This window comes from Bombus pyrosoma, linkage group LG7 (genome assembly GCF_014825855.1).
Source record: "Bombus pyrosoma isolate SC7728 linkage group LG7, ASM1482585v1, whole genome shotgun sequence".
NCBI lineage: Eukaryota > Metazoa > Arthropoda > Insecta > Hymenoptera > Apidae > Bombus > Bombus pyrosoma.
The window spans coordinates 2,755,835-2,773,629 of record NC_057776.1 but is presented as its reverse complement, the minus strand read 5'-3'; the positions used below and the strand labels follow the sequence as shown (position 1 = coordinate 2,773,629).

The following is a 17,795-nucleotide window of genomic DNA, read 5'->3' as shown; positions in this document are numbered from 1 at the left end:
TAATGTAGATCCGCAGTACTAACATCAGTTCTCCTGCGATATACATCCAGGTGTCTTTTCTACTCTAGTCTTACCGTTCCTTCTGCGCTCTTTGGTCCTCCGTGATATGCCACGCAATATCTTTTCGCAGCTGGGTCAAATATAAGCGGCCCACTTCATCTTGGATCACACTTCAAGATCTAATTTCCTGCAACAGTTCGCTCATCGAAGCCCATCAGGACTCTCATCGGCGTTGTATTAATGCCCTTATTGTGCATTGTATTATAGCAGATTGGAAATCTGATATAATTTTTATTTTTGCACCGCTCCTCCGTCGTCGTAGCCAGTCGTCGCCGCCACCAGTTGAAGGGTGGTGATGCCCATGAACTTTGCGATGGCCACATCACTTCTTCCCTATAGCGTGGTATTGTCGCTACTTGGTGCGTTTCGTCCCGGGACTACCGGTGGACTCGTCAGTAAGGCTATGTCCGGTAGTCCCTGCCTTAGACGCAGAGGGAGTTTCGCTAGCTGCGGTATTTGTATTGTGATCCCGTATTTTCGTCCGCTAGCGAGACAGACAGACTCGTTGTCGTCGTAGTAGCCCTCTGCTGTTGACGGTTGGGTACTCGGATCGCCCGGGAGGTGTTACGACCGCACTGACGTCCTCTACCTGTTGGCGTCCTGTTGTTATCGATCCGCCACAGTATTCAAGACATTTTGCATCTTTTTATTCTCAAGGTCCCAATACTGCAGGTTTTTAGTTGCGACGGTGGTGACGAGCGAGTCAACGACCGTCTTGTTGTACTGTCCGCATTGTTCGTTAAATCTCGACGTCGCGACGCCAGTTACAACGCGTTTAATACCGTACATGTCCTGGTATATTTTGAAACCGCAAGACGTGAAACTCGGCCTCGTATCGCCGATTATCCTTGTGGGCACCCCAAAAAGATACATCAAGTTCCAAAGGACTCTTATCTTAACCCGCGTCTTCAAATTCTTTACTGGTTCAATGACCGTATACGTTGTGAAAGCGTCGACCATTATCAGCAGGTACTTGGTGTGTTTTCTACACGTTTTGAACGACCCCATGTAGTCCGTATGAGTGGTGTGGAAGGGGGTCGGTACTTTCTTGATCGTGTTTAACTTGCACTGTTTTTTCCCTCCGATGTGCTTATAGTATGCTAATACGCACGGTTATTACACGTTTTCACGTACTTAACAACGTATTTCCGTATTCTGGCGAACCAGTATTGTAAAGAATTGTCTTCTTTTTTTTTTAGTAACCCTAAATTAAAACAAAATTATGTTTCTAGATAGTATAGTTGCTGGGACAGCGTGTTTTTTTCCATGAGTTATAGCTTTTGCGCAGTGAAGTCATAAATCGCGGAATCCAACTTTTATGGACATCAATATGAAACATCAATACAAAAAGAATCCGCGTATAATACAAGTAATAAACTGTAAAACGACGTCTGTTGCATCTTTTATCGTTTAATAGTTTGGCGTTGACGATTTTTAAAAGAAAACCTATCTTGGATGCAATTGATTATAGAGAAACGTCTTTTTTTTACTGAAACATATTTCACTGTAGTAGGATGAAAAGTGCAAAGGTTATCGCATTTTACAGTGATGTAGAAATGATTACAGCTATGGTTTAGTTAAGCGATTGAATGAAAAAATTTTTGTTTCATTTGAATATGAAAATATAGGTCTTTCTTTCTTTCTATAGTGCTATCTAAGACGCAGCTACGTGTTACGTACGGTCGAGGAGATTTCACCACGTTTTCGCTTAAAAGATATATCTTCTGTTCGATCCATACATTAATATAGTTCATAATCGTTATTGTTTGTTTAAACTGTGGTTATTTGCTTTATCCTGTGTCCTACAATATGAAGAGTGAAAATTAGAATTCAGGTGAAAATAAAAAATCATTGTTATATTTATAAAATAATGTACATAACTTTATTTTAAAATAGTACCGTTAATACTAATTCTTTAACTTTTACATAATTTACAAATTGTTTAATATGCTTATATATTAATGTGCATTCGAAGAATGTATGATATATACCTTTATTAATATACACGTATGTATGTAATATCTATTGACTTATTATGTAAGCGATTAACGAAAATACTGTCATAGAAATTATACTTAAGTTATTCGCAACAACTGTAGGAGCTGGATTTTTATCTTGCATAACATGAATCATTTCGCGCAACCAATCATTAATCACACTATAATGATTTCGATACCATTGTAGGTTGCTCGAAGCAGATGTATTCGCAGCTTTGATGCTTACTACTATGTTTGTGATGTTGCCCACTTTGATACTTAACTCGTTCAGCTGCAATATTTGTTAAAACAATAATTATATTCATATATCGTTGAAATTTTGTTGGCAAATCAAATAAAAATGAATAAATAAAGACATTAATATATACTGTTTCTTCTTTGATCCAATTTTATTATTATGTCGTGAGTTGAAAATTATAATGTTGTAAGCCAAGATTTTGAAAATTTGCATTTAGTCGCGTATTTCAATCCTTACAAGCATTATTCCTTTAATTTTATACCTATATGTACAAATTTTTTATAAATATATTACGTGTATTGTACGAAACATTTCGAAATTTCATTAACACTCTAATGAGAGGCAGCACTATCATGATTATAATGGTAAAATAATGAATCTGAAAATATATACAGGCTATTCGGCTATGAGTGTAAAAAAATTTAAAGGGTGATTCTTAAAGCTAAGATAAGATGAAAATTAAGAATTGCGTTCTTGGCTTTGTATTTTAATTATTGGCAATTAAAAATCACAAACAAAAGGAGATGAGCCTAAGCATCGGGATGCACAGGGATCCTCAAATCGAACGATACATGGGCAGTAGCTTACCCTGTTCAAGTTATACAAATGTGTGTGGTTCATTCATGACAGCGTTCGGCCACATTTAGTGGCACCTCAAGAATACTTAATGCGTATGTGATTTTTCTGTAGACACCAGCGGACCGGACAATCGCGCTGCATGTATGAAATTTGTATGATCATCGTTTCTGTATACTATTATTTATTAATTATTTATAGAAGCAAAGAATTAGGATTTATACTGGAGGAAAAGTAAAGAATAAGGGTTTATATTCGAAACTTCCATGAGGCGCTTTTCCATATACTGTTACGGCTTTTAATGAGTAGGTTACTTTATCTCTTCAAACATCATAATCTTCTTCTCTACGACTTCTTCGAGGTAAGCTGTTGGCCATGTATCTTTAGATTTGAGAATCCTTGTGCATTCTCCTGCGTAGGCTAACCTACTGTTGTTTGTGTAAGGACGTTTGCTTGCGAACAAAGATATTTCGACTAATTTTTAATTGTTAATAGCTAAAAAACAAAGCCGAAAACACAATTTTTTTATTCTTAATTTTCATTTTATTTTAACTTCTAGAATCACCCTTTAAATTTTTCTACACCTGTAGCCGAATGCCTTGTATAGTGGTTACAACATATTTAATAATAATAAGCCTTGCAAAGACCATCAAGATATTTAAACAATCAATTATTCATTATATTAATAAGCAATAATATCAAGTATTAGTATAATAGTAAGTATTAATAGTAATAGAAGAAAACATTTGCATACGTACATACAGGAAAATTATTTAATAAAGTCCAATAATTCTTTCCATAAAACAGAAAAGACAATTCTTATTTTCTTATACTAATTTTTTATTAAATGTATATTTGCAATAAATGTGTTGTAATCTCTATGTACGGTTCTTTTTTATTAGGTCTATATTCTACCAGTATAATTATCATCTTCGCGTTTCACAATGTACAGTACTTATAAAATTTAGAAAAGTTTCATATGATGCACATAATACATGTAACCATAACAATTTTCTGTGTTATTTATTCGAATACCTTCAGTATGTGTTCTTTCAATGTTAAATACTTTGAGTCAATGTAATGTTTTTATAGTAATAAATGTATATCACCGCCTTATAAAAAATAAGTTAGACCACTATGAGTTTCAATTAACTGTATGTTAACAAATAATTTACAGATTGACAAAAATCTATTTCTGTGAAACTTGTATTTATGTTGTATTTTTAAATTATTATGTAAGTTTTTTTTCAATTTTATGGCTTCTAATTTGTATTCTATATGTAATAAATAGCGACAAGTCTAAAAAATCGTTAACTTTGAAATATCAGAAAAAATTAATTTTAAAAGTGAACTTTTTTACGATAAAAGTGTCTTTATTCTATCTAATAAATTATTGCCACTTAACAAGAAGAATGTTATAATTCAGAAATTGTATTAGCTCTTTTTCCTATAATAAATAATATTAATATATATCTATGTCGAATATATAGTAAATTTGTATTGTATGTGTCCCTAGTATGTGTATAAGTGTCGCATGATAGCCTAGTCCTCTGTTGAGAAAAAAGAGCTATGTGCAGTGTGAAATGGTTCTGTTCGTTTGCTGATTTCTTCGGGTGATTTAATTATGAGCCAATTTTACGAAGTGAAGAAACGTTCGAAGAGAATAGGAAGATTCCAAACACGTAGGAACGTTCGAGAATAAACAAGAAATTAAAATGGAGAGAAAGGACATCACGATACCGGTGTTTAATAGAGAGGACTACAGAATGTGGAAGAAAAGAATTACGATGTTTCTGAGTTTTAAAGGATGTGATACTGTCATAACTAGGGTAAAGACTAATAGGGTAAAGACAATGCAGACCGGGATAAAAATAATCTGAAGGCAATAAATATAATTTACAGTGCAATCTCAAATAAGCAATTAGAATTTGTTAGTGAAGAACAAACAGCATATGAAATAATGAAAAGGTCGATGAGATGTATTTGAAGGAATCTTTACACTATTTAATTTTATTTAAGGAATTACAGCACTACAAATTGTGTGCAAAAATAGACTGGAAAAGGTGAGGCTTGATAAGTATAGTGAATCAGTCTTCTACCCAGTTTGTCCAAACTATTCGAGAAAATGCTAACGAAACAACTCCTTGCACTCTTATAAGATTTGAAAACAATGCCAGATCATCAATTCGGTTTTCAGAAGCAACATTCTACAATAGAGCAAATTCATCGTCTAACCCATAAAATCAGGCAAGATTTAGAGAAGAAAAAATATTGCTCTGCGGTATTCCTGGACATTCAGCAGGCGTTCGACAAATGAAGACAAATATTGCATGAAGGACTTTTGTTCAAACTAAAGAAAATCCTACCACACACCTACTACGCCACCTTAAAATCATATCTAACCAATAGGCTGTTCATGATTGAATACCTAGACGCTATAACCGCAACATTCCCAATAGAAGCTGGCATACCCCAAGGCAGTGTCATCGGACCTCTGCTGTTCACCATCTGTACTGCCGATTTATCAACCTTAACAGAGATAACCACAGCGACATTTACTGGTGATACAGCTTTATTAGCATCTCACTCAGACCAGAAAATTGCCTCCTCAACTCTCCAGCGAGGTCTCGACTCTATGGAAAAGTGGTCCCACAAATGGCGCTTCAAAATAAATGAAAATAAATCCAGTCATATAACTTTCACTCTGCGACAACAATACTGCCCACAGATGACCATAAATAATATTCCAATTCCAAACAAAGATACAGTCAGATATCTGGGCATGATTCTAGACAGAAGAATGACATGGAAATGGCACATCGTAGATAAATCTAAAGAACTGAAAACAAAACTAAAAAAATTCTACTGGTTCATTGGCAGACGCTCCAACTTAAACATGCAGAGTAAAATAATGCTATTATAAAGCCATATTAAAACCTGTTTGGACTTATAGGATCCAACTATGGGGAACAGCGAGTAATTCCAACATAGGAATTTTCTAACGATTCCAATCAAAAACTCTAAGATCCTTAATAGATGCACCTTGGTATGTTACCAACAACATAATACATTGCAGCCTTAAGATACTCAGAGTTAAAGAAGAAATATACAGGTTCAGAAACAGATATAGTATAAGAGTTAACAACCACCGAAACCCATTAGCTACCCAATTACTTGACAGGACGGACCAGATCCGCAGGTTAAAAAGACAATATACCCTTTAGATTGATGCATTAGATTCAACTAGAATCAAACATACCATAAACTTATAACCCAAGTTATAGTACCATGCCAAAATAATTCACTTATAATTCTCAAAGAGAATTGATTGTAAATAGTCTACCAAATATAAAAAAAACTGACCTCACTAAAGAAATAAAATAGTCAAACTCAAAGATGGTATCCCGTTGAGGGCAGCCATCCACATGTTATTTAGCAATTAAGCTCGAAAAATTTACCTAATGTCCAGCTGGACAAATTGTAAAGTACAAATTAAATAAAAAAAAAACTGTGTTCACGAGTGTATAAAGGAAAACGTGATAACTATACTTAAAATAAACACAGATAGAAATATTGCGGATATTTTTAAAAAAGCGCTATGCAAAGATAAGTTCGAAAAATTCAGATTGTTGATGAATGTAAAATAGAGAAACACGTCTTAACAGAAGTGTACAATATAAATGGAAGGAGGCGTGTTGAATATATAGTACATTTACGTGCGAGAGCGAGGAAACGTAGAGCGAAAACACATCCTTGTAAGCATGTATCCCCTCCCTAGTATGCATGCGAGCGCCGCAAGATAGCCTAGGTCTCCGTTCAGAAAAATAGCGATGTGTAGTGTGAAATCTCATGCCTTAGGCCTCCGGCGGGTAACCCGCGTGGCGAGCAAAGTTGTGTAAATATTCGAATAAAGTTCTTTGTAATACCTCTTCAAATTCTCTCCATACCTTAACAATCTATATATAAACATTATTTTATTTCAGGCACATAAAACCCAAACATTAACCAAAATTAATAAAAATGCAATTATTATGTAAATTTTAAAAGAAAACAATTTGTGTATCGCTAAATGACCGAGTTATTAACAATTTTCTATTTCAATTTTCTGTTTCAACGTGAGCTTTTGCAAACTTTACTTTTAGTTGTGTTAATCTTCTAGTAAACCAGTAACATTCCAACTTGATTCAAAATAAACGTAATGAATTATGTTAAAAATTTAAGACAATTACAGTATAATTTTCTATATTTTTACAAAATTATATTTTTATGAACACAATTAAAGAAATAACCTATGCGGAGATTTGCTTAATCTACTAGGAAATTTGTTTGATCCACTAAATGAACGAGTATTATACCCTGCGAATTTTATACATTACGTGATTCCATGTGTTTGCATGTATATATAGTGTTTATGTATATTTTTCTAAAAGTATGTTTTATCTTTCTTATAATTTTTTAATTCCTGTTTTAAAAAGAAATTATTTTCATGCTAAATATCAGTTATCACTTTAAGATTCGCTATTCTGTAGCATCTTGTAGTGATCGAAATGGACGAAAATTTATCGGTACTACCAATAAATTAGAAGAATAGAGTGAATAACATAATAATTTCCGATCATACTACATGTCTTACATTTTTATCTAATGTCTTCGATGTGCACAATTCATTATGATAAATCAAGTTATGATAAAGAGTTCTTTATGATTCATTAATATTCATCATTTCAATGTTAATATTATTTGCAATCTTTCTAACTGTTAAAGTTCCAATAGTCACCATTGCATTATATCTTAGAAATTCGAAGTGTAAAAATAAAAGACGACATTTGTGGAATCAAAGAATAGCTTCATGTGGATTCTAGGAATTTTTGCACTTTTACATGCATAAACGTCTGCTGTATTGTTCATAATAAACGTTAATCAATATACCTTTGTAATTTGATCTTCCACTGAGATATGAGATGCCAGTTTAGAAATTAATTCTTCTACACCATCCCAGTCCTCGTAACTGAAAATAAAACAAATATATATTATTCTCTTTTTCTACATTAATTAAATGCGTATTGTTTCGTGTAATTATTTATCAACTTACAAATTATATATATTTTCATAATTATTAACTAGGTAGTCTAACATCACATCCACTCCAAATTTTCCAGAATTGTAGACAGAAGCAAGTACGGTGCTAACATCTTGCTTTCGAATATTAGAGGTATAGTTACACGTCAATGCATGTTCAATATACCTGCAGCAAAATAAAAAAATTTCAATAAAAAATTGTAATAAAAATTTCTAATGTTTTAAAAACTTTTACTTATTGATAGCCGACGTGAATAAAAAGTTCATAGCATTGCAGAACAATCTAAATATCATTATCATTAGTAGGTATAATATTCTTAATGTTAAGATAATAATATAATGTTATATATAATATATAATAATATAATGTTCTTAATGTCAACGGTTACTCTTATTAATTCGAAGAATGAACAAATTATATTAATTTTAATTATTAATTTTGTAAAATGTGTATATAATATGAATTTTTAATCATACAAAAGCGTTTATTAAATAACTTACTATATAACACAAATCTAGGTGTTTTCGTAAATTACATACATATTTATATTTTTAATACAAATTGTAAGTCATAAATTGACTTAAATAAATGATAAATTTGATGAATAATAAAAATTAGATCAAGTACTTTGTTACTATACTACCAAAAATTATAAACCTTTTATACTCAAATCATATACTCGTATAATCATATACACTCAGATCATATACTGAAATCTGGCTTGCCGCATCAGTTCAGAATTGTGTCTAGACTTTTCATTTGAGCCCTGGTACACCCTTGTGTTTGATGACGTAGATGAACAGCCTTGATTTAATCATTTTATAAATACAGCATAAATAAAAAAGACTAATAGTTCCTTACCTCATGTATCACTATCAACATTCACGTGTATGATGACGTAAACAAATAGCCTCAAAACTCAACTGGAATTTAGCTGTTTATTTTATATTTGTATGTTATATAAAACATTTTGAAATTGTATGTTATATCTAATATTTCATACCATTTTAACACTTTGATAGTATGATAAAGTGTGGAAATTTGAAGATGTGCGATTTAGAATATAATTTCGTCAAGATATACTACAATTCTGGTGTCAGCTACAAAAAAAAATTTCAACCTTTTGTAGGTAGTAAATATTAATAATCACGTTACATATAACGATATCTATAATAACAAATTTAACATATTATATACAATTTCAAATTCATTCCAAATTCCATCAATACGATCATGATAGCAATCATGTCTACAGTAGTAATGAAATATCAGAATGATTCGTATAATATGGATAATACATTAATAAAAATTTTCCATAATATTTAAACTTTTATGAGTTGCTGTATAAGCAATATTTATGCATACTAGTTGTTATATGTTTGTATACTGCCGCTAACATAGACAACATTTTTACAATATTCTTCCAAATGCGAATAATATCGAAAGGCGAATGAACTTATCACATTTTCTAATATATTCAGATAGCATAAGTTATATCACTCCTTTCGTTAACTTATGATTTGTTTAAGAATCGTCAGATAAATTATTTTATAATTTTGATATGAGAGGCTTGTAGCTACTTTCCCATTGAATTATATGTATATGTATTATGATCTTTGCTGAATTAAGCTTTATGTAGTTTTTTTTTGTGTAATAATTGTTTATATAGTATTCTTTAAACTTACGAGTTCAGTACTTCCTTGTCCATGGAGCAACCTAGTGCCTCCAATATGATTTTCTTCTCCGAAGCAAAGTTTGTCTTCAAATATTGATCCCATAGGAATTCCCACTCTTCTAGAGATCCACTTCTTATAGCTGCACAATAAACAGCTGTCCTGGCATTTGGCGAAATTCTGAAAGTTATATCCCGAATGAAATAGGTTCCCCTATATTTCTACCGATGTAATTAAATAGTTTCTATATATTAATTTATATTATAATGTATGCATATTATAATGTATACTTTATAATCTATAACCTAGCTTATTTCACAATCTAGATTTATCGTGATGATATTTTATATCATTTTAACGCGTCCAGAGGTCGATAAACGAATTTCATCAACACGAAGTATTGTATAATTGCATATATAAAACAATACCTATCAAACAGTGTACTGTATTCTGTGAGATTTCTAGAAATTCTCTAGAAAGAGATTGAAATAAACATTAAAAAATAGCAGAAATAACTGCAGAATTTTACGACTTTTAAAATATTTCTTATAAGAATAAAAATAATTGTAGAGTCTATATTTAGTAAAGCTTCTCTTCAATATTATACATTGTTAATACATTGCTTTAATTTCCTATAATATATATATATATTTTTAAATCTAATTTTTTTAATGTTATTGAAATATTAAAATCTATTTGTTGCAAATTTTTTTTATCAAATTTTACTAAATCTAATACAATATCCAATTGAATTATTCATTCTAGAATTTTATTATTTGTATAAAAACTTAAAGGTAAATTGTCTTTTTAATTAGAAGTATAGGTATGGCTTCTGACTTGAGCGCGTGTGATCAATACATGATCCTATTTTGTATTTCTATTATAATTTTCCAATGAAGCATTACATGGCCTACGCTTATATAAATACTTTTATTTGATTATATCCATTTATACAGTATACATTTATACATGTATAAAGCTTGGCTGTTGAATCGTGGGACACAGTGTCTAATTATTTATCGACTAAGGTGGTCTTTAGAATAATGATATCATTCAGATGTCGACATTCAGTCGTCATTCAGATATCGTATTAGCCTCTTAATTGAATACATTGAAAGATAAAAACATTATTAATTCATATATTTAAGATGTAGAAATAAAAAGAACAAAATTTTAAAAACAGAATGAGAAAATATAAGATTTCGTTATGAACTTGGCATTATCTATGTCTACTAGATTGCAGGTAGTTGTGTATTCGCCGAAAAGGAGAGAAATAAAGGAGAGAAACAAAAATCTATAATGCAAACATTATGTTTTACAAATTAATAATTAGTTTCGTCGCATAATAATAAATATCAGATATCATCCACACTGTCACTCTTAGCACTGAATACGTTTAATTCTGGACATGGCTTTTTTCCGGAAGCTTTAAACAGTGTTCGAGAAAGCAATGTCAAATGTATTACTGCTAACTGTAATGGTATGAATGGTAACAATCCAAGCCATGGAAACCTCAAGATTCTCAAACGTTAGATAATAGATAATGTAACTTTCTCATATAATGATAAAAAAAGAATTTATCACCTCGCGATCAGATTTTTAAAAATATAAGCATAAATAATTATTTAATAATAATTATTTATAAAAATAAATAAATATATTTATTTATTTATATTTATTACATTTATTATAAAAAATATACTTATTTATTTATTATATATATAGTAATAAAATAATATTTCTTCTTTTATTTCTACATTTCGATTGTACGGATATTGTTGTCTCTCACTGTATGATAAAAATAAAAATAATCTGTCAATAAGAATAAATCTTACGTATATGTATCATTTTCGCGCCACTTGGCGAACAGGTGGATAGACTTATCCACACACTTTGTATGATTCAGTTTGCACATCCAGGATAGGATCAAATCTTTGTTCAATTGATCCATGTGGAATTCTTCGTCATTATTGTCTTCGAAGTCGAGCCTTTCAAATTGGTCAGCTGCCAATAGCCTAATGTACTCTTTCAGCATATCTTCTCCATGATTTCCTTGATATCGTTGCAGAAGGAAATTCATTCCAGTGAAAAATGCCTTCCAAGGTATGTAATCTTGTTCTTTTAGCAGATAGGTTGTCCCATTCAACGCGAGGTCATAGGTGATCCAATCAGCTCGTGCCAGATTCAAGAGATCATCGATAATTTGAGCTCGATTGGTCACATGTATCAGTGTATGATTAGTGCTCTTTAAGGCATTGATCAAACGATTCCATGATTTAGTATCATAATTCACTCGATAGTAACCACTTTGCTGAATATTCAAAATAAACCATTCTTCCTGAGAATTGTATGGAATGGTTATTGGAGATCCTTGTAACCAAGTATCGGCCATAGTAACCGAAAAATTCAGTTTAGAAGCGGTTGTCATCGTAATGGGTATCCAGAATTCCTCGAAAATTTCTGGTGTAAAGAAATTTTTCTGCAAAAATTATTTCCAAAAGGTGTTTGATCTTTGGTATCTACTAGTTACCCAGGTATTCATATGTAGTATATGAAAAAGATCATAACAAAAACGACCTTTGTCCACGTTTGTCTTTCTCCAGGAAAGCAAAAATGGTACTCCAGCGTCTTTTATTTTTGTGCAAAGTACGCCAATTACTTTTAACAAAAAATATTTATCACATCGTGAATTACTATAAGTGGCACTATCGCTCAAAAGTATGCAAACATTTTTATAATTCTAACAGAATGTAATTTAATTAGAATATCATAAGTATAATTATTTTATTGATTTTAAATAGCTAATAGGTATGGAATGAAATAATTTCATGTGCAAGAGTGAAACAGATTATGGCATAATTTTTTAATAAAATCTGTAAGAAAATATTCCAGCGAAACTATTTAACCTCAAACTGTCTATATATCATATATTTTATGCTCAGCAAGAAAATATCAAAAATGAAAAAAATGATTCAAATAACTGTATGATAGGATCATTTGAGTCAGCGAAGAGATATTAACAACAAAATAATTTTTAAAAATTAGGTAATATGCACGTGTTACTGTATTATGTTAATTACAACTGAGAATATTAACAGTATTTGAACAAACTTCATACTTTTTGATGAGTACCTAGAAGTTATAACCTCATAGAAAACTTGGCTACTTATCACGATACTAATAACAATATACAATACAATACTATACTAATAACGATATGTAGTATCGTGGAAAGATTGTCTAAGAAATACCCGACGAAATATAAACAATGTTGCGAAAAAGCGTAAGTGCTGACAGGCCGAAAGGGTCGGGAAACTTCAATAGACCAAGCGGCCCATCAATATATCCTCGGCCCTTCAAGTAGTTACGCGGAAGAAGGCGTACGTGACCATGATTGCAGACAGTTACGGAATAGGTACGTGGTGGGGATATGAGAAGACGATAAAGGAATGCTTGAGGGAGAAAGACGATTAATCGTTAGTCGTTAATTGAGAGTCTAGTTGCGAAGAGCTAGTTTTGAGTCGAGAGAAAGTTGTGAGTTGTGAATTATCAATTTAGATGTCTTAGTTATATCACGTTACTGCATTAAGTTCGCGTTAAATAACCATTGTTGCCTGTTTAATCCACTGTAAATAAATCCATCTATCAATAAATTTATCATATAGAGTAGAAATCACTGGAAATCCTAATTTCTAATATTTCTGATAATGATCCTATAAATATAGCGGTACTACTAATAATATATAGTTTATTTTCAAATGTAAATCGTTCAAAAATTATTCATGACTGAATTTGTTCAATTACAAGGTAAGTTACTTATTGTTAGTATGTCTTAAATAACTTTACTTTATACTGATCGGAATATGCGACAAACGTAGATAAGACAAGGATTAATTGTATTATATAAACAATTAATGAAATTACAATATCAGATACTATTATTACCTCAAAGTGGGAACTGAGCGTCAATTCAAGTGCGAGCATATGAAGTGTATTTAAGGTATTATTAGATAGATTAAAAGTAAAGGACGTGGAAGTGAGAATAGAGTTAAAGAGATGGAAATAAGAGATAGAAATAGCAGAAAAGGAAAAAGTGTAGGAGGAAGGTTAGGTGTGAAAAAAAGGTGAAGATACAGAGAAATGGCAGGAAGGGAAGAAGGAACAAGGTTGGTAAAAAGGGATCAGATGGCCGTAAGAAGAGAACAGGAGGTCGATAAGCAGGGAACAGTAAAGAGAAAAATCTGGTCAGAATAGGACAGAAAATAACGGTAGAAAAGAGGGGAATTGAGGAATATTTAACGAAGATAGACGGATGAGGGGAGAGAGGAGAGGAAATATTAGAAGATCAAGAAGAAAAAAGTGTGGAAGCAAAAGGAAAGGAATGTGAGAGGGATGAAGGAACAAAAGAAAAAGAGATCACGAAAGATGAGAAAAATGGAGAGAAAGTGCAGAGAGGAAATAGAAAGGTAACTGAAAGAAAGAGAAGATACCTGAGAAAAGGACAATTAAGTGGAAGAATTGGCTCCTTGGAAAAGGTAGTAGAAATAATGCTAAGAATATTAGAAGAAGAAAAGGAAGATGTAGACTCTAAGATAATAAAAAATATGGGAAAAAGAATGCAGGAGGAAGCAATTAATAGAGCAGAACAAGTAAAGAAAAAAGATATGGAGAGCGTGATAGAAATAAAAAACATAATAAAGGAAATAAATATAGATGAAAGAGACAATAAAGAAATAAAAGAAGAAATAGGAAAATTTGCAGATAAGGATCTAAAGGCAGCTTCTAAATTGGAGCGGGCGAAAGCGATAGAAAAAGAGGAGATGATAATTGCGAGAGTAGAAAAAGAAGAGGAGCAGAAAAAGATGTTAACGAATAAGAAGTACCAGTGGCGAAAGTTTACTTAAGGTTTGAAAATGCCTTGATATTTATGAAAAGTTGTCTGATAAAGTACAACTCCGTTTGTATGAGCTTGCTGGGGGACAAATTGATTTATATAACCAGGTCGTTCATATAATAAGAGCCCGCCTATGTCTCTTTGCCATTATTACAATAGGAGTTCATGTTTATATAAGAAGATTCCAAGAAATACTTGGTCTTAAATACATAAGAATGTTGCAAACTTCAATAATTATTTACAGGTGAATACTCCCCGATGATTTTGATGTCCTTGAGATACGGGGATGATTCTAAACAACTATCCTTATAACATACAGGATGTTCGACTACAGATGTAAAAAATTTAAGGGCCGATTCTTGAAGCTAAAAAAAAATTGCAGAAGCAAAAATTGCGTATCCGGCTTTTAGTTATTGGCAATTAAAAATCAGTCGAAATATCCCTGTGCGCTAGCAAATCTCCTTACGCGAATGAAAGTAGGTCAACCTGAGCAGTCGGGTGTGCAGATATCCTTAAATCGAACGATACATGAGCAGTAACATATCTCGTACAAATCGTAGGGAAGAAGATTGTTTTTGAATTCATACATCATCCGGTCCGCGGATGTCATTGAAAAATCACACACGTATTGCGAGTGTCGAGACTGTTCACAGAAAAGTCGTAACGAAAATGGCATTCTAGGCATTTTATATTGCAGTAAATGTTCAATATAGCCTCTGTTTTCTTGCCAACAAATTACACAGTAAACACGATATATACAACACGCATTGTACACACTACACACACTACACGCTCAAATCACTTGCGTTGAAATTAAATAAAAAAGATTAAAAAGATAATAAAGAATACAAAAATAAAGGTTATAAAAAAGTTTAAAGACCTAAAAATGGAAAAGTCTAAAAAAATGTACAGCACAATAACTTAAACCTATACTAAATCTAGAATTAACTCTAATTTTGTGTTTATACAATTTTCATAACGTTTCTCTTTGGCTCTCGAAATGATTCTATCCTTCTACGACTATTTTACCTTCTCATCAAATTTTTAAAATGGCTAAAACATGTTACGTAACAAGGTAGTAGTGAAGAGTTCCTACAGAAAAAAATTTACCATATTCTACGTTGATGTCACACGCTCAAAAACAGTAACAGGGTAGGCAAAACATCCTGCATGCCACAGCCATCGAAACAATAACCAGATAGTAACAGAATAGCCGCATCTGATAGACACTCGACGATAACCCCCCAGAGAGACTAAACCTTAGTGTAAGAACTCTCCAAAATCAGCACTCAACATCTTTTTGTTATAACACTCTGAATCGTTACTCTGTTGGATTCGCACAATAAAATTTTACTATCGTATCTAAAGTCCAAATTTTTTACCTTACTTGTAAAACGTTCGAACTACGACGCGAGATCACTGGTGATGTGTCAATTTCGTGATTTCTTGTGTCTCCTACGTGACTGACGCTTTCATTTCCTTGTATAATTTTCTTGATATTAGTTAGGGACAGCCACAATATCTGAAGTGTTCCTTTTGAAAACATTATCAGTAACTAAAAAACAAAGCTAAAAGCACAATCTTTTTATTCTTGATTTTCGTCTTATTTCGGTTGCCTTAAATTTCCTGACGCCTGTAGCCGAACACCCTGTTTAGGATCATGTTCCCAACAACATATTTCAGGGTCATCGAAATTGACAGGGAGTACTCTTCTATAAATAATTACCTAACTTGTATCGACTGCGAAGCATAGGAATGTGTCACATAATGCGTGCTCGTACTGTTTACATTTTCGTTCATAGAAGTGGATTGACGCTCAGCGATAGTTCAGATAATATACATATAGGAGCTTCACTAAAGTTCAGTTAATCAGGCATTACTAAAATTTCGTTATGCAAATGGAGTTTATATTATGAAGTTCCATTATACTGGATCTTAATGTATACCTGAGACAATATTATAGCATGTTCTTCTGACTTCGCAGAGACAACCGGATATCCTCTTGTATTAGTCCAACCAGACATGAAATTTGACATATTCAACCAGCATTGTAAATCATTTGTTTTCATCATCGCATCATCGAAAGCTTTCCAAAGATCGTTTGGAGTTGCAGTACGGTATTTATGTCGATCCAAATACAGGTACATAGCTTCTTTGAAGGTTTCTGGTTTCAGTGATTTTTGTATCATTCGTATGACACTGGCCGCTATAAAAATATTTAATTTTAATAGTAAAATGTTAATTCTTAGGAACACAATTGAAGTAAATGAAATTGAATTTTATTGTAATAAAAGATAATTAGTAATGGTTGCAGACAATGTTCGGTAGGTATTATAGTAAGAAATGAATACATTTTTATTTACAGAAGTTCAACGATAAAATATTTATTTTCTGGACAAAACAAAATTAATGAATTGTTATCAATGTCGTATCGTATTTGCTGTCCGCAAGGTGGATCGGCGCGTAGCCCTATACAAAAAGCCAACTTGTTTGCAAGTCACCTAACTAATGTCTTCAAACCGTATTCCTCCACTATCGCCGCCGAAATAACGGAATACTTGCACTTTCCCTTCCAGATGTCTCCTCCTATTGAACCTTTCTCATCTCTGGAAGTTATAGAATTAATCCGTCATCTAAATTCCAGGAAAGCATCGGGACATGATCAGCTAAATAACAAAGTTATCAAGGAGCTCCCCATAAAATGGATTGCTCTCATTACCTCTATTTTTAATGCAATTCTTCGTCTTGAATACTATTCTAAGTCTTGGAAAATATCATTAATTACTCTTATCCCTAAACCTGGAAAACCAATACACGAAACTAGCCCTTATCGCCCAATTAGTCTGCTACCCACTTTGTTCAAACTATTCGAGAAGATGCTAACGTACGACTCATTCCACTCTTATAAGATTTGAAAACAATGCCAGATCATCAATTCGGTTTTCAGAAGCAACATTCTACGATAGAGCAAATTCATCGTCTAACTCATAAAATCAGGCAAGATTTAGAGAAGAAAAAATATTGCTCTGCGGTGTTCCTGGACATTCAGCAGGCGTTCGACAAATTATTTTTTTCTTTATTTTTTTTTTTATTATATTGTTTATTTTTAATTTTACAATTTGTCCAGTGGGACATTAGGTAAAATGTTATAACATATGATTGAATAGCATGTGGATGGTTACCCCCAGCGGGGTGCCATCTTCGCGTTTTTTAGTTTATATCCTTTATGAGATCAGCTGGGTGTTTCCTTTTTAGTCTTCTTTCTATTCTTGCGTTG

General features: G+C 32.2%; 1 protein-coding gene across 3 annotated transcripts in view; it reads right to left on the bottom strand.

The window, feature by feature from the left end:
- Positions 1-1,935: 1,935 nt before the first annotated feature.
- Positions 1,936-17,795, bottom strand: part of LOC122569859 (putative aminopeptidase-2) — a 67,876-nt gene continuing 52,016 nt past the window's right edge. For 2 of the 3 annotated variants that reach the window (XM_043731512.1, XM_043731513.1), the window contains exons 27-32: positions 16,465-16,724; positions 11,460-12,103; positions 9,637-9,804; positions 7,964-8,116; positions 7,801-7,879; positions 1,936-2,328 (exon numbers count right to left, since the gene is read on the bottom strand). In XM_043731512.1, the coding sequence (XP_043587447.1) occupies positions 2,083-2,328; positions 7,801-7,879; positions 7,964-8,116; positions 9,637-9,804; positions 11,460-12,103; positions 16,465-16,724 (1,550 nt within the window). In that variant the 3' untranslated portion in view covers positions 1,936-2,082. Of the gene's footprint in view, positions 2,329-7,800; positions 7,880-7,963; positions 8,117-9,636; positions 9,805-11,459; positions 12,104-16,464; positions 16,725-16,970; positions 17,125-17,795 lie in introns of those variants that run through there. The other variant, XM_043731514.1, reaches the window with a different exon arrangement.